The following is a 17,499-nucleotide window of genomic DNA, read 5'->3' as shown; positions in this document are numbered from 1 at the left end:
CACTCTACCACTTGAGTCCATAGTGCCACTTCCGGTTTTCTGGTGGGAGATGAGAGTCTCATAGCTTTTCCTGCTGGGGCTGGCTTTGAACCGTGATCCTCAGATCTCAGCCTCCTGAGTAGCTAGGATTACAGACGTGTGCCACTGGTGCCCGGCTTAAGTACTGGTTCTTATACTCAGATAGGCTCAGAGCTGAGCCTAATTTTTTCCTTCAAAGTTTCCCTCCCTCCCTTGAGCCTTTATTCCTTCCCTCCTTGTTCCTTTCCTTCTGTCCTTTCCTTCCTTCCTTCCTTCCCTCCCTCTCTCCTTTCCTTCCCTCCTTCCTTCTCCCTTTCCCTTCCCTGTGCCAGTACTGGAGTTGAATTCAGGGCCTGGGAGCTGTCCTAACCCTTTTTCTTCTACCTCTTGAGTGGCATGTCTCAATTTCAGCTATCTGGTGGTTTATTGGAGATCCGAGTCTCAGGGACTTTCCTGCCCAGGTTGGCTTTGAACCGTGATCCTCAAGTCTCAGCCTCCTGAGTAGCTGGGATGACAGGTGTGAGCACCAGTGCCGGGCATTTTAATTCATTTAATTCATCTGGCCAATGGCCATGCCCTGGACGGCACCCCAGAACTGTCCTTGCTGTGCAGTTGTTCACAGCCAGGGTGGGGGGTGAGATGTTTCCTGACACCTCTCTGAGAGCTTTCACGGCCTCTTCCTGCAGGAAGAAGCCGGCTGCCTCCTCCACCTCTGGTCTGCCCGGTGTCTGCCTGCCCGGTGTCTGTCTGTCTGCCCGCTGTCTGTCTGCATGGTGTGTGTCCATCTGCCCAGTGTCTGTCTGATGTCTGTCTGTCTGGTGTCTGTCTGCCCGCTGTCTGTCTGCCTGGTGTCTGTCTGCCTGGTGTGTGTCCATCTGTCTCGTGTCTGCCTGATGTTGTCTGGTATCTGTCTGTCCGATGTCTGTCTGTCTGCCGGGTGTCTGTCGGTCTGCCCGCTGTCTGTCTGCCCGGTGTCTGTCTGCATGGTGTGTGTCCATCTGCCCAGTGTCTGTCCGCTGTCTGTCTGCCTGGTGTGTGCCCATCTGCCTGGTGTCTGTCCGGTGTCTGTCTGTCCGATGTCTGTCTGTCTGCCCGGTGTCTGTCTGTCCGGTGTCTATCCAGTGTCTGTCTGCCTGGTGTCTGTCCGGTGTCTGTCTGCCTGGTGTCTGTCTGTCTGCCCGGTGTCTGTCTGTCCGGTGTCTGTCCAGTGTCTGTCCGGTGTCTGTCCAGTGTTTGTCTGTCTGCCCGGTGTCTGTCTGTCAGGTGTCTGTCCAGTGTCTGTCTGCCTGGTGTCTGTCTGTCCGGTGTCTGTCTGCCTGGTGTCTGTCTGTCCAATGTCTGTCTGTCTACCCGGTGTCTGTCTGTCCGGTGTCTGTCCAGTGTCTGTCTGCCCGGGGTCTGTCTGTCCGGTGTCTGTCCAGTGTCTGTCTGTCTGCCCGGTGTCTGTCAGTCCAGTGTCTGTCCGTCTGCCTGGGCACCAGGGTTCTGAGGGGGACACGGGCGCTGGCTGCGGTGGACGGGGAGGGCGGGGCCCCGCCGGCCTGGGTTTGTTCCACATCTGCCAGGGCTGTTGGAGGGGCGGCCTGACCCCGCCGCGCGGCTCGGGAGGCCCCCGAGGCCCCCGGGGACCCCGCGGCCCGGTCATCCCCCCCCCCCGGCGCCTCAGCCCCCGGCCCCCAGCCCGCGTCTCCGCGTCCCGCGCCCGCCATTCAGGAAGCGGAGCCGACGGCGCGGGGCGCCGGGGCGCCTCTACCCGGACCCCGAGCCCCGAACCCCGAACTGCCGCCCCGGGGCGGGCGTTCGGGCCACGCGGGGGCCGGCGGGGCCCGGGTTCGGGACGCGGGTTGCGGGGACAGACCCTCCGCCCCCCGCCTTGCTCCGGCCGCGCTGAGCGGGACGAGGAGCGGCCTGACTCCGGGGACCCGCGGGGCGGATGGCGGCCTGGGGGGGACCGGGTCCTGGTCGGGGTGCGGTATGGGGCAGGTCGGGGGGCCGGGCCGGGGTGCGGGCCTGGGTGCGAGCCGGGGGTACCGGGTCCGGGGCAGTTTGGGATGCGGGTCGGGGTCCCGGGTCCCGGTCGGGGTGCGGGTAGTTCGTGGTCCCGCCCCGCCCGGCCCCGTGCTCACCAGCGCGAGCCGTCGTGCCGGTGCTGCAGCACCGCGTAGCCGAAGAAGGCGCCGCGCGGGCCCTGGAAGCGCACGGGGCGGCCGGGGTCCAGGCTGAAGGCGGCGGCGGCGCGCGGCCCCGCGGCCAGCAGAGCCAGGAGCAGCACGGGCAGCGCGCGGGGGCCGCCCCGCCGCCGGGGTCCGCGCATCCTCCGCGGCCTCCGCACCGGCCTCCGCCTCCTCGCGTCCCGGCCTCCGCCGCACCGGCCTCCGCCTCCTCGCGTCCCGGCCTCCCGGCGAGGCCGCCCACCGCGATCGACCGCCGGCCCGCGGCCGCCTCCCGGGCTGGGGCCGCCCGCGGGGCGGGACGGGCGGAGGGGCGGGGCCTGGGGACCGCGGGGCGGGGCCTGGCGGAGGGGCGGGGCCTAGGGACTGTGGGGCAGGAGAGGGGCCGGAGTCCCCGGGGCGGGGCCGGGAGGCGAGGCGGGGCTGGGGTGGGTGGAACCGCGGGGCGAAGCCGGGCGCCAGGGCGGGGCTTCTAGGGGGCGGGGCCAGATGGGGGCGGGGCCGAGGGACCGCGGGGCGGGGCCGGGGGAGGCGGAGGCCGGGGCGGGCTGGCGGCGCTGCAGCGGCTCCTGGCGGCCGCGCGGTCTACCACTGCGCCCCGCGCGCCCGCCGCGCCCCCGCCCCCTCCCCGGGACCCCTGAACGCCCTCCCTGGAGTGCCGGAAGCTTCTGGAAGCTGCCATCCGCATGGACTGCATCCGGCCTGCACGGAGCTTCCGCCGGAGCGCGGCGGGTCCTGGGTGGCGCTGGGGTCGGCGCCGGGCCGGGGTGACCGGGTGACCGGGACGCGGGGCTGCGCGCGCTCCCTGGACTGAGGCTGGGGTCTAGGCCCCGCTCATTATACCCCGTATGAAGCTCGCGCCCATCATCCCAGGACCGTAGTTCAAAACCAGCCTGGTCAGAAACCCTCATGACACGTGATCTCCACGCGACCGCGCAAAACAGGAGCGGAGCCGTGGTCAGAGCGGCGGAGCGCCCGGGTTGCGCAGAGGAGCCCGCAGCCCACAGAAGGGATGATAAATCATACATCACATCACATCAGACAGATTAGATGGTAAATACATCACAGCCCACAGAATAAACCATAAATACATCACAGAACAGATGATAATTAAATACATCACATCAGACAGAATAGATACATAAATACATCAGACAGAACAGATAAATGCATAAATACATCACATCACAGAATAGATGGTAAACACATCACAGCCCACAGAATAGATCAATACATCGCATCAGACAGGATAGATGATAAATGCATAAATACACCCCAGGGTGAGCAGAGGCAGCCTTAGTCCTCACGGGATGCGATGGGAGAATCACCCACCTTGTGGGTGGGGACGGGAGGAAAACCCAGGAGGGAAGGGGGACATGGTCCAAAAGGAACATGTATTCAAGCCGGGAGCCAGTGGCTCCCGCTGTCATCCCAGCTACTCAGGAGGCTGAGATCTGAGGATCATGTTTGGAAGCCAGCCTGGGCAGGAAAGTCCGCGAGACTCTTATCCATAAATAACCATTCCATAACACCAGGAGTGGCACAGTGGCTCAAGTGGTAGAGCGCTTGCCTTGAGCTGAAGAGCTGAGGGACAGGGCCCAGGCCCTGAGTTCAAGCCCCACAACCGACAAAAAGAAAAAAGAAAGAAAGAAAAAAGGAAAAAGTATTCTTTACCTGACTTATAATGTAAAATATAAAAAGGGAAAACACAAAGTACCACAAATTAAAGATGAAAACAGCCCAGATCTAATTTAAAAGCAGAACTACAGTCCCAAGATCGAATCTTCCAATCCAGTAGATAGTTTATAATTCGATTCTAAAGTGGAGTTTTTTTTTTTTGGTGCCAGTCCTGGGCTTGAACTCAGGGCCCAGGTGCTATACCTGAGCTTCTTTTTCTGAAGGCTGGTGCTCTATCACTTGAGCTACAGCTCCACTTCAAGCTTTTTCTGAGTAGTTTATTGGAGAGAAGAGTCTCATGGACTTTTCTGCTCAAGCTGGCTTCCAGCCTCCATCCTCAGATCTCAGCCCCCTGAGTAGCTGGGATGACAGGTGTGAGCTGCTGGTGCTTGGCTTTTCCACCCTAGCTATGTTGCAAACTATACCCAGTCCCTGGCTTGGATTCTGACCATTGTCAGACCTTAGAGCTCACTGTGGGCCCATAGGATGGTCTCCCTTCCTTAGATTCTGCCCATGAGCCACCTGTGAGTTCCCGAAGGCTTGGCTTAGATCCCATGGGACCAAGACTTCTGTCCCTTGCTTTCATCCTCCGAAATAGTGTCTCTCCAGTAATATGCATCATCCTAAAAGATAACAGCCCAGGTACTTTTCTTCACCCATACCAGATCTCCATAAGCTGTCTGTGAATCGGCCTGCCCAGGCTGGCTTTGAAACCCAACTCACAGATCTCAGCCTCCTGAGTGGCTGGGCTGACAGGCATGAGCCAACACGCCTGGTTTCAGAGCATCACTTTTTGACAAAGGTTTTCCAAAAAAACACGGAAGAGGAGAAAACCTCTTCAATCAGTGGTGCTGGGGAAATGAAGACTCACGGGTCGAACATGGGAACGATGGGTTATCGCTCTGTCTGCACTAACATTTATTCATCATGTATCCACCATCTTAATACAAGACCGGAAACCTTAAAATGACTTCAGGAAATAATAGGGAAGGCACTGGAACACACTGGCCTAGGCAATAACTTCCTGAGTAGAATCTTAATAGCTCAGCAAAGAAGAACAAAGATTGACAAATGGGGCTGCATCAGACTAAGCTAACACAGCAGAAGAAACAGTTGTGTGGTTTGAGGAGAAAATCTGCAGAATGGGAGAAAAAAATCTTTGTCAAGGAACTACCCAGGGAGTTGGAAAACTGAAGACTCAACAAACTGCTTGGGGGCCGGTGGCTCACACCTGTCATCCCAGCTACTCAGGAGGCTGAGATCTGAGGATTGCAGTTCAAAGCCAGCCCAGGCAGGAAAGTCCATGAATCTCTTCAATAAACCACAGAAAACTGGAAGTGGCACTGTGACTCAAGTGGTAGAGTACTAGCTGTCAGGAGTTGCATATCAGTAGAGTTTTTAGGATAAGGAAAGAGGGAGATGAGAGTACTGAGAAAAAGAACAAGTAACAGAAAACAGCCAGCAAGAATGGAGCAAACAAGCAAATGAAACAAACAAAATACATCCAAGAGCCAGTGGCTCACACTGTAAAATCTTAGCTACTGCAGAGGCTGAGATCTGAGATCTTGGCTCAAAGCCAGCTGGGGGCCGTGCAGGAAATTCCACAAGACTCTCCAGGGAACCGGCAAAAAGCTGGAAGTGGAGCTGTGGTTCAAGTGGTAGAGTGCTAGACTTGAGTGAAAAAGCTCAGAAACAGGAATTCAAGCCCGACAAAGCAAACAAAATGAAACAAAATAGAACGAAATCCTGAACTAGTTCCCCATTTTGTTGCTGACAAGGTTTTCTCCTTCAAATGATCTGCATTTTCAGACTCAGAACCCACTCTGGGATGAGATTTCAGTGGGTGTATGGGAATCTAGGGCTTCTGTTGGATCGGAGGAGAAATGGGGCCTGTCAGTGCTATTTCCAGTGCTCCAGGCCATGAGGGGCCCATCCAGTTACCTAAAGTCTCCGCTGGTCCAGGGGCTTGAACTCAGGGCCTGGGCGCTTCCCTGAGTGGTTTTGCTCAAAGCCAACATTCTACCCCTTGAGGCACTGCACCACTTCCAGTTTTCTGTGGTTCATTGGAGATAAGAGTCTCACGGGCTTTCCTGCTCAGGCTGGCTTTGAACCTCGATTCTCAGATCTCAGCCTCCTGAGTAGCTGGGATTACAGGGATTACTGCTCACTTGGGCAGTTCAGGCCACAGCTCTGGGTGTGTGTGTGGGGGGGGGCAGATCCAACAATACCCTGTAGTTTCCTGTGTGGACCCATGTCCTGGGTTTGGGTTGTGTTAAAGGGAGATCACACAGGGCTGCTGGCTCCACCTGCCTTCCTCACCTCTGGAGTGGCTGGAATGATAGGCACGAGCCGCCAGCGACCGGCAAGACTGTCCTTCCTTTGGAGAACAGCTATGGGCACGCCTGCACCCCTGGGACAGCCCTCCCTGCCCTCTAGACTGCGTATGGCCAGGGCTCCATTTTGAGGCAAAGGTTAGACCACAACCCAAGGCTTTGGAGGAAGGCCGTATGAACCCCTCTGAGTAATTCCCATGTCTTCATGTCCAGAAATTTCTCTCCTCAAGGTGAAAAAGAATCAAAGTAAGTTGGGTTTTGGTGGCTCACGCCTATCATCCTAGCTACACAGGAGGCTGAGATCTGAGGACCATGGTTCAAAGCCAGCCCAGGCAGGAAAGTCCCTGAGATTCTTATCTCTGATTAACCAAAACAAGCTGGAAGCGGTGCTGTGGCTCAAATGGTAAAGTGCCAGCATTGAGCACAAAAACTTAGGGACAGTGCTTAGGCCCACCCAGAGTTTTAAAAAAGTATGGTCTAGTATGGAGAGAAGAGGCATTTCTACTCTCTATACTTTTTCTAACTTGGTCACATAATTTTGAACCCACAAAGAAAACTTTCCCAATGCTCAGCATTTTGCTATCCTGACGGTTCTCACAGTAACTCAAGTGAAAAAATAAATTTTTACCCATTTTGAAATACATGTCAACCTTGAAAGAAACACAGTAATACATGTAATACAGGAAATAAACTTTATTTATCTCTTCTTCCCAGATGTCATTGCCAACAGTTATAGATTTGCATACAATAGTTATTTATTGACTATTTATAATTTACAATAGTATTCTTTCCTCTGAAAAATATAAGTACAAAAGCTCAGTAAACAATGAGGTACTGCCATTTGGGACATCTGTGTGATAGCTTAAAGAATTAAATCTTTAGCAAATATTCAAAAAATCTGGGTAATAATAAAACTCTCTAATTTATCTGAAAAAATTACTGTTTTACCTCAAAACATATTGCACAAATTTTTAGAAAGGAAAAAAAATCACCCTAAAATAAATAAGAAAGGCAAGCATTTCTTTAAAAGGGAGAAGAGGGTCAAAAAGAATGGGGAAGGGACATTGTTAAGAGGAGTAGGTGAGGTTATCCAAACTGTTTTAAATATAAAATTCTTCCCAAGAGAAAACTGAAGGAAAAGAAAAATCCCTAATCACCATTTCTCCACTGGAGGGGAGGGGAGGGAGGAGGGGTCTCTGGAGGCAGCCGCGCTGGGTCTGGGGCCGGGCCATCGTCTGTGCTTAGCTATGCGCAGGGCAGGGCCTCCCTCCTGACTGCAGGGCAGCGGTCAGCAGCATTGTTCCACGCTCCTTCAAGACGAAGACCGGAGCCATGACTGAAGAAAGTATAATAAAAAAGAAAATGAAGGGGCAGAAGGAAAATAAACACAGGAACATACACACTTGCATTTTAAGATCAAGTTTTTTGAAATTTTCTTTCCTCCAAGTCCGAAATAAAATTACATTCTATGATCTGGTAGCAGAGAAGTAGAAATGAATATGAAATCCTAGCAGAATCCTCTAGAAATTAGTGTTCTTAAATGATTCAAACTGACAGTTGTGTGTGTGTGTGTGTGTGTACACATGCCCACCAGTCCTGGGGCTCAAACTCAGGGCCTGGGCACTGTCCTTGAGTTTCTCTTTTGCTTAAGGCTGGCTCTCTACCACTGGAGCCACAGCTCCACTTCTGGTTTTCTGCCTGGGCTGGCCTTGAACTTTTATCCTCAACTCCGACGTGAAAACTCAAGCTCTGCTGGAATTAATAAAGTTCTTCCAAAACACTGCAAATGCTGAAGAACAAAAGCCAAAGTCTAAGGAAGTTCTTTATATTAGAATGCTCAAGGCTGGTGGTCCTATCAAATATGAGGTTTGAATTGCCAAGTAAGGCCGTATAAAAGAGACAAACTCTGAGTATATATTCAGTGGAAAGGAAAAATATGGTAAGTCTTCTCAACTGATAAATAACCCATATTGATTCCACTATTCATGAAGTACGCCTTATGGCAAATTATTGTTAAAAAACTAGCTTATGTTGCTATATCCAACTGTCCTTTTGTCACTTTTTATTTTGAAATTTTAGCTTGAGTTATTGGCATAAACAAAAATTCATGAGCTGGGCGCTGGTGGCTCACGCCTGTAATCCTAGCTACTCAGGAGGCTGAGATCTGAGGATCTCGGTTCAAAGCCAGCCCGGGCAGGAAAGTCCATGAGACTCATATCTCCAGTAAACTACTAGAAAACCGGAAGTGGCGCTGTGGCTCAACTGGTAGAGTGCTCACCTTGAGCTGAAGAGCATAGGGACAGCACCCAAGCCCAGAGTTCAAGCCCCACCACCACCACCACCACCAACAACCAAAAAAAAGGTGTGTGTGGGGGGGGAATTGAGCAAACATTCAATGAATAGAAATGCTATATAATTGGCATTTCTAGAGATAAATATCATTTATTTGAAATTATGTATTATATGATAAAGGAAAATATTTAGGCCATGGGTTAGATACAGGATTAATTTTTTCAGGATTTTCATATATTTACAATAAAAACGACCTAACAAAACTGTTTGTTGTATCCTCAGCTATTGTACTGTACACAATATAAAGAATAGTTTTTTTCAAGTCAATAGTTTTAATCACTTAGGACAGTTAAATGATATATGTTAAGTATAGTTCATCCCTACTGGTGGTCATTCAACTGGTAATTAAAGGTAAACCCTAAACGTTTACAAGGAAACTAAATCATGTTAATAACAATATCACAAATCATATGTGGAAATAAGAGGAAGGGGTTCAGATAAGAAAACAGTCAATTGTATGAAAGATTTTAGGTATAATTTCACAATAATAATGTGCTAATCAGAAACAACCACGTTCAATTAAAGTAGGCTGCTGAAAATCCTCAGATTAAATGTGTTACCTTGTGTTGTGTATGATCTAGGATGTAATAAAACTCCATTTACTTTTTTTTTTTTTGTCGGTCATGGGGCTTGAACTCTGGGCCTGGGCGCTGTTCCTCAGCTCTTCAGCTTAAGGCAAGTGCTCTACCACTTGAGCCACAGTACCACTTCTGGTTTTCTAGTAGTTTATTGGAGATAAGAGTCTCACAGACTTTCCTGCCCAGGCTGGCTTTGAAACATGATCCTCAGATCTCACCCTTCTGAGTAGCTAAGATGACAGGCATGAGCCACCAGTGCCTGGCTTCCATTTATTTTTGCTTTCATTATTTCAACTAGTCTTGACTCTACTGCAACCTTGTAGTATCTTAAATTCTGGATTTGTGAAATATTTCTTCCCCTCCCTCCCTTCCTCCTTCCCTTTGTCCTTCATGTGGTACTGAGGCTTCAACTCAGGCCTGGTACTCTTGCTCAGCTCTTCAGCTCAAGGTGGTACACTACTACTTGAGCCACAGCTTTTTTTTCCTGTGGTTCATTGGGGGTAAGGGTCTCACAGGCTTTCCTGCTTGGGCTGCCTTGAACTGTGATCTTTGTATCTCAGCCTCCTGAGGAGCTAGGATTATGGGTGTAAGCAACGTGGTACAGGGCCATTTCACTTCTATCTCCAGAAAGTGCATTTTTGTTTCCCTTTCACAGACTTTAAGAGTTCCTGATGGTTCCTAATCATGCATTACTAACCTCTAGAGAAGAATGAACAGAAAATACTGCATTAACTCAGAGCACAATCGTGTATGTTCATTAAACGAGAGACGGTTAGTATCATGCAGCACATCTGATTTTTGCATAAGAAGACACATTCTCTGCACTCACCACGTGCAAACTAATACAGGCCGGCGGCTTACTCAGAAGATACCACTGCGGGCCGAGGCAAACTACAAAGCCAGGAAGAAAAGAAGCTTAGTGGGTTAGTTTCAAGACCACACAACACATAGATTAGCATAGATTCTATGCATCTATCGTTATAGAACTAAACAGAATGCACATAAAATGCTCCCAAATCAGGGATGTACAAAGCGTAAAGAACACAGAACACCTTCCTCCAACCCTTCCATTCCCTCTTCTCTCCTTTCCCCTTTGCCTTTTCTTTCCTTCCTTTTTCTTTCTTTTCCCTCCTTTTCTTTCCTTCCTCCCCCACCCCCCCTTCCCTCTCTTTTTTGTCAGTCTGTTGGGCTTGAAATCTGGATCTGGGCGCTGTCCCTGAGCTCTTTTGCTCAAGGCTAGCCCTCTTATCACGTTGAGACACAGCACCACCTCTGGTTTTGTGTTTTCTTCATTGTAGATAAAGTCTCACTTTCCTGCCCAGGCTGGATTTGAACCACAATCCTCAGATTTCAGCTTCCTGTGTAGCTGGGATGACAGGCGTGAGCCACTGGTGCCCGGCACTTCCTTTCCTCCTTCTTTCCCTCCTTCCTCCCTCCCTTTTCTCTTTCTCCCCTCCTCTCCTTTTTCTTTCCCTTCTTCCCCTCCCCACCCATTTCTTTTTTCTTTTCTCTTTCAAGGTCAACAGACTGTGCATATCTGCAAGTGAAAGGAAAGTTGTAGAAGAAGCAGCTCTCCAGGAGGAGAGTGGCCTGAAGAGGAGAGACCCTTTTTAACTTTCAATGTTAAAATTTAAACATGTACAGGTGCATTTCATGCTTGAATGCACGCTTCACAGCTAGGCAAACTAAGGGCAGACGACTTGTCTCATAATTCCATTACAGTGTATATGAAATTCAGTTACATCATCTCCCTTTAATCCTCACAGTGGAATGTTTTCAGGGAACAACACACCAAACTAAAATTTTAGTTTAAATGAACTCAATTTCAAACAGAGCTTGTGCGTTTGCCAACCTTCTTCTTCTTCTTTTTTTTTTTTTGGGGTCCGGTCGTGGGGCCTGAACTCTGGGTCTGGGCGCTGTCCCTCAGCTCTTCAGCTCAAGGCTAACGTTCTACCACTTGAGCCACAGCGCCACTTCTGGCTGTTTTCTTTTTTGCTTATGTGGTGCTGAGGAATCGAACCCAGGGCCTCATGCGTGCAAGGCAAGTGCTCTATCACTGAGCCACCTTCCTAGCCCTAGCCAATCTTCTTAAGTACATTCTATGCCCTGTTTTAAGATGGCCACATTCCAAAAGCATCAGCTTGGTTTTAAGGCAGGATAACCCAAGGCTGAGTCTCCGGCAACCTAGCCACCCCCCGAGTGTCATTCCAGTTACCTGTTCGATTCACTGTTGAAATGTATGGCTATGGACGTTCTATGCTTACCAGCACTACAAAACTGCAAATAACCTAGTGAATGGAACGAGGAGGAAACACGTGAACTAAACAGCAGGATGTGTATATTATACATTATAAAAAATGAGGTGGAGGCTGGGAAGGTGGCTCAGTGGTAGAGTGCTTGCCTCGCATGCATGAGGCCCTGGGTTCAATTCCTCAGCACTGCATAAGCAGAAAAAGCCGGAAGTGGCGCTGTGGCTCAAGTGGTAGAGCTCGCCTAGAGCTGAAGAGCTGAGGGACAGCGTCCAGGCCCAGAGTTCAGGCCCCATGACCACCACCAACAACAAAAAAAAATGAAGTGGAGTTGGCACAGTATCTCACACCTGCAATCCTAGCTATCTGGGAAGATTAAAGTTTGCGGACAGCATGTCAACCAGTAAGCTAGGTCTCATGGTGGCTGCCTGCTACTCCACTGTGAGAAGCGTGAATGGAAGTATTATAGCTCAGGAAGCCCAGGCGTAAATGCAAGATCTGGTTAGGTGCTAATGAGAACATGGATCAAGCAGTAGAGTGCCTTCTCTGGCAATAGCAAGGCCCTGATTGCAGAAAGCTGGATGCTGGTGGCTCACACCTGTCACCCTAGCTACTCAGGAGGCTGAGATCTGAGGATCATGGTTCAAAGCCAGCCCGGGCAGGAAAAGCTGTGAAAATCCCATCTCTAATGAACCACCAGAAAACTGGAAGTGGCGTTGTGGCTCAAGTGGTAGAGTGCTTGCCTTGAGCTGAAGAGCTGAGGGACAGCGTCCAGGCCCAGAGTTCAAGCCCCAGGACTGACAAAAAAAAAAAAAAAAAAAAAAAATCCAAAAACAAAAACAAAAAGATGCAGAATACAGAATATATTAAGTGTGCCCTCCAAACCCAAAACCAATCCCCCAAACGACTGCACTTTCATGTTTGTAAAATTTAAGAACTAAGTGATGAAGCAAGAGTCATCGATGCAAGGCTTAGAAAATGTGGTTATTTCTGGGCAGGTGGCTCAGTGCTTGCCATGCATGCAATGAGGCCCTGGGTTCGATTCCTCAGCACCACATAAGCAGAAAAAGCCAGAAGTGGTGCTGTGGCTCAAGAGGTAGAGTGCTAGCCTTGAGCTGAAATTGCTGAGGGACAGCACTCAGGCCCAAAGTTCAGGCCTCACAAACTTAACCAAAAAAAAAAAAAAAAAAGAATTCATTTTTCCTTCTGAGACAAGTTCTCACTCTGCAGTCCCCAGTGGCCTCCGCTAGTGATCCTTGTGCCTTGGCCTCCTCAGAACTGGACTGGCAGCCCTGACCACAGCTGGCTCTTACACCATTAGCCAAGATAATCTTAGCATAGGGAAAGCATTTTGCAAGTTGAAGTTCGTCAAGTATCTTCTTTTTTGTTGGTTGTGGGGCTTCAACTCTGGGCCTAGGCACTGTCCCTGAGCTTTTCAACTCCTGGCTAGTGCTCTAGTACTTGAGCCCCAGAGCCACTTCCAATTACCTCCTTTTTATACAATGTTTCTTGTTTGCAACATTAAAAAAATAAGATTCCAAACCACCTGAGTCTCACAGTGCTAGTTAAAGCCACTGACACCACAGTACCACTACATATCATGATTATTTGTCAAATCACTTTGCATGAATCTTCCTGAAGGCAAAGGGAGAATGTTATGCAAGAATGAAAATCTTTTCTAAAAAGTGTCCTGACACACTTATTATTTCAGGAGATTTAAAAATTCCCAAAAGGGGAAGAAGCAAGGGAGTGGGTACAAGACTGATCTGGAGCAAAAACCAATCAAGCCACGAACCCAAGGGTGGCTAGGTTGGTGGCTCAGCAGGTGAGGCTCCTCTGGCACGTGTGAGGCCCTGGACTCGGTCTCCTGCATGGCCAAAACCAAACTGAACCAACACAACAACCTATGGGGCCTCGGTGTTTCCCAAGACCGAGATCGGAGGATAGCACTTGAAGCCAGCCCAGGCACGAGAGTCCATTAGGACTCTTATCTCCAGCAAACTACCACGAGTCTCCAAGTGGCAGTATATGGCCCAAGTGGTAGAGCCAGCCTGGAGCGAGTGCAAAGAGCCTTGCAAGGCCCCAAGTTCGAGCCCCAATACTGACACAAAAGGAAAAAAAAAAAACCAATAAAACCTACATATAACCTGAAGGATGAGTGGGAAGGTAAAGCACCCTTCTTTCATTTCTTATTTGAGGGGAAATGCTTTCAGCTTCCCTTATTTAGTTTATAGTGCTGCCTATTGGCTTAAAATACATAGTTCTTATTATGCTTAGGTATAATTTTTTTTTTTTTTGGCCAGTCGTGGGGCTTGAATTCTGGTCTTGGATGCTGTCCATGCATGCTTTAGCTCAAGGCAAGTGCTCTACTGCTTGAGCCACAGCACCACTTCTGGTTTTCTAGTAGTTTATTAGAGATAAGAGTCTCACGGAGTTTCCTGCCCGGGCTGGCTTTGAACTACGATCCTCAGATCTCAGCCTCCTGAGTAGCTAGGAGGACAAGCGTGAGCCACCGGCGCCTGGTTAGGTATGAATTTTTGATTCCTAGTTTCTTGAGGTTGTTTTATCATGAAGCAATGTTGAATTCTGTCAAAGGTGATTTTTCTGAATCTAGTAAGATGTGATTTTTGTCCTTGATTGGTTAAAAATAAAAATAAGGGGCTGGGAAGGTGGCTCAGTGGTAGAGTGCTTGCCTTGCATGCATGAGGCTCTGGGTTCGATTCCTCAGCACCACATACACAGAAAAAGCCGGAAGTGGTGCGGTGGCTCAAGGGGTAGAGCGCTAACCTTGAGCAAAAGAAGTGTGGGGACAGTGCCCATGCCCTGAGTTCAAACCCCAGGACTGACAAAAAATAAAGAAAAAAAAATCAATAAAGTAAACCGCAATCAATTAGAAAAACCTCTACTCTGAATGATTCATGCTTAACAAATTAAGATTATTTTTAGTTTTTGTTTTTCTTTAGAATTTTTTATTGTAAAGATACTATACAGAGGGGTTGCAGTTACATGAGTAAGGAAATGAGTACATTTCCTGTCGAGCATTGTTACCCCCTCCTTTGTTTTTCCTGTTGGTTTTTTTTAAAACTGTATTTTTTGTCTTTTTTGATATGGGGGACGGAACCCAGGACATTGCACTTGCTAGGCAAGCGCTTTGCCCCTGAGCTACATCCCAGCTGTCAAACTAAGATTATTAAAAAGAGTTTTCTCTCTGTTGATGAGCGCATACATTACACTGACATGCATCTTTCATCTTCTGTGTTTCTGCTGGCTAATTGGGGATAAAAGTCTCACGGACTTTTCTGCCAACATGCCTTTGAACTGCCGTCCTCAGATCTCAGCCTCCTGGAGTAGCTATAGAATTACAGGCGTGAGCCTCTGATGCCTGGTTAGTCACAGTTCTTTTCTTTTCTTTTTTAAAAAAATAATTCAGTTGCTCTCTACTTTTCTGTTGTATGGTATCAAAAGTTCAAAAATGCCTAAATTATTTTAGCCAGAGTTAATAGGAAATCAACTGTAATAGTAATAGAATAAATAACTGTCATCTATGAAATATTATAGTTAAGTTCTAAAACTTTGCTACTTTGATATACAAGAATGGCTTTTTTTTAACCAGCATGAATTCTAGAAGATATGGCTATCAATTTCACATATCATTAAATATGTTAAGATGCTTTTAAATAATTAATATGCTCTTGAGGGCATCTAGTCACTTTTACCCTACGTTAAATTCTCCTATGTAAATTCATTATTGCTTTTTAGAGTGTAATAATAATAGAAATTAAAAAAAATCACTATCTTTCATCAGTTCAAAGGCTTGATAAAGAACACAGAATAGAGGCAAGTGAGAGAAAACAATCTGTCTATATCTATCCATCCGTCCGTCTGTCCAGCTGTCCATCCGTCCATATCTACATGCACACAGTCTACTTCCACAGCTTACCACTAGCCGAGCATCTTCTCTTTCCAGGATTTTCTGAGTCTGGTCGTCGGGAAATCTCAGGACAGTGGTGATGACTTTTGCCATGGTCTACAAGGGAGGAGAGAGACGGTCATAGACAGACAGCACAGCCGAGGGGAGTCTCAACCCCTTCTGATGTGTCTGCCGGTGGGATTCTTTAGTGCTTTCAATGGAAGCCACGGACAAAGAAGTATGATGTGAAGGTGCTCAGGCCAGGAAATGCCAGCCACCTGCCAGAATTTCAATGAAAAAGGACTCCTCACAACATCTGGGTGTCCAGGTTGGGTTTGTACTACTGTGAGGCCACACATTTCCAATCCAATCCAATTGCAGGAAGCTATGAGGGTTGAAGGCACTTGGTCCTTTGTCAGGGAATATATTACTTTATTTTTATATTATGCTATCACAGATTAATCATATTGCAAATTACTAGTGATTTGAAAAGGTTATTAGTCAAAATGTATGAAAGTGAGGAATTGATCTAAATAGTAACAATTAGATACTACCCAAGCCCGACTTCAGCTAAATCACATCATATATCTCATAAACATGGGCTACTGCATGAACACGAAGCATGCTTGGTAGGTTTGTTTGTTTGTTTTTTCCCCAAGACATGCAGCACATCAGCCTAATAGAAATTACATCTGAAAGAAACACAAATGTTTTGTTTGGTAGAAAAAACAGGATGAATCAAAACATTACACATGGTGATTTGTAAAACAAGATTAAAAACTGTGCAGATCTAATAAATACAGTATACCCGTTAAGGTAGACCGGCAACCCATTAGCTCCTGGAAAATTCTCCTCAAAGGGCTGCAAGTCCCTATTTTGTATCAAGATGAGATGTTTTGAGGAAGACAGAGAGGAAAGAAGATATATCACTTATGAAATAGGTTAGGATAACAAATTCAGTGCTTATACACAAAGTTAGGTGGTAGAACGTTCCCAGGGATTATGCTAGTGCTCCTCTAGATGGGAGGGTCCAAAAGAGTGACTCCAGAGATTCTTTGTTCATGGTTACATGCGACTTAAATGTGTGTGTGTGTGTGTGTGTGTGTGTGTGTGTGTGTGTATGTGTGTGTGTGTGTGTGTGTGTGTGTGTGTGTGTGTGTGTGTGTGTGTGTGTTAGTCAAAAGTTTTAGAAACTCCATCATTAGGGAAAAAAAAGTATTATTTCCAGGAAGAAAAGGGTGCAACTAAAAGATCAAGTAAATGTTTTCAACCACAAACCCCAGATGCGGCAAGACTCTACTTCTAGCCCTCTTCTTCCCTTCATCTCTGCCTCTGCTCTCACCAAGATCAAAAGCAAACACATGGAGAAGCGACACTTGAAATGTCACTCACGACATCCTAGCAGGGCTGCCTCTCTGGGTGGATGGTGGGTCTCACTCACTACTTTCTTTCATGGATTTTTCACTTTCAAATAAACTTACTCTGCTTATTTTTGTTTTTTTTTTGCTCAAGGATAGCATTGTACCATTTGAGCCACAGTTCAACTTCCTGCTATCTGGTGGTTAATTGGAGATAAGAGTCTCATAGACTTTCCTGCCTAGGCTGGCTTCGAACCATGATCCTTAGCTCTCAGCCTCCTGAGTAGCTAGGATGACAGGCATGAGCCATCAGTGCCCAGCTTGTCTTAAATATATAAACAAACTTCTTGGGATTCAAAAAGAATTTTACAAAACCCTCATTTAAATTTGCATTAACTTGGTGTAATACAATCTTGTCTGCTAAAGTCCAAAAATCAAGTACATAGATGGCATGAAATGTCAGGAAAAATACTAAGTGGTAATAATTTCAGTATTTTCTTTTTATTTACAGATAGTAACAAACTTGGGTATTACTATATAAGAAGTTTATTTTTAAGGAAGTATCAAAAATTTAAAACTCAGACCTTTTCAAGTATAGAGAGCATTTTTTCTAATTTCAGTATTATGTCAAACTCAAGGTCCCCAAAAGTGCACTTGACATTTATCCTGAAACAACTACACTTCTGTGCACAGGTATGTTTGTTCGTTCACATTTCTGGACTACATTAAAGGGTAAACACACCTTTGAAGCTCACCAACGACCCAGAATTTGCAGTTCATTACCTAGAAGAGCCTTAAAGCTTGCCAGAAAAAGCCCGGGGGAAAGCCCAGAGACTCTTTGCCACCATCTTGA

The 17,499-nt window shown here is 47.8% G+C and overlaps 2 protein-coding genes across 8 annotated transcripts in view; both read right to left on the bottom strand.

The window, feature by feature from the left end:
• Itga9 (integrin subunit alpha 9) overlaps positions 1–2,435 on the bottom strand; it is a 93,595-nt gene extending 91,160 nt beyond the window's left edge. Inside the window, exon 1 of the mRNA XM_070042418.1 lies at positions 2,145–2,435. Coding sequence (XP_069898519.1) covers positions 2,145–2,332 — 188 coding nt within the window. The 5' untranslated portion in view covers positions 2,333–2,435. The remainder of the gene's footprint in view (positions 1–2,144) is intronic.
• Positions 2,436–6,885: 4,450 nt separating this feature from the next.
• The window catches only part of Golga4 (golgin A4), a 79,307-nt gene continuing 68,693 nt past the window's right edge, over positions 6,886–17,499 (bottom strand). For 4 of the 7 annotated variants that reach the window (XM_070042411.1, XM_070042414.1, XM_070042415.1 and 1 more), the window contains 3 exons: positions 15,319–15,405; positions 9,959–10,020; positions 6,886–7,535 (listed from right to left, as the gene is read on the bottom strand). In XM_070042411.1, the coding sequence (XP_069898512.1) occupies positions 9,991–10,020; positions 15,319–15,405 (117 nt within the window). In that variant the 3' untranslated portion in view covers positions 6,886–7,535; positions 9,959–9,990. The remainder of the gene's footprint in view (positions 7,536–9,958; positions 10,021–15,318; positions 15,406–17,499) is intronic. The other 3 variants (XM_070042412.1, XM_070042413.1, XM_070042416.1) reach the window with 1 other exon arrangement.

Source organism: Dipodomys merriami, unplaced genomic scaffold (genome assembly GCF_024711535.1).
Source record: "Dipodomys merriami isolate MVZ:Mamm:240054 unplaced genomic scaffold, mDipMer1.0.p SCAF_325, whole genome shotgun sequence".
NCBI classification, from domain to species: domain Eukaryota; kingdom Metazoa; phylum Chordata; class Mammalia; order Rodentia; family Heteromyidae; genus Dipodomys; species Dipodomys merriami.
The sequence above is the reverse complement of the archived record's forward strand: the minus strand, read 5'-3'. Positions and strand labels throughout refer to the sequence as shown.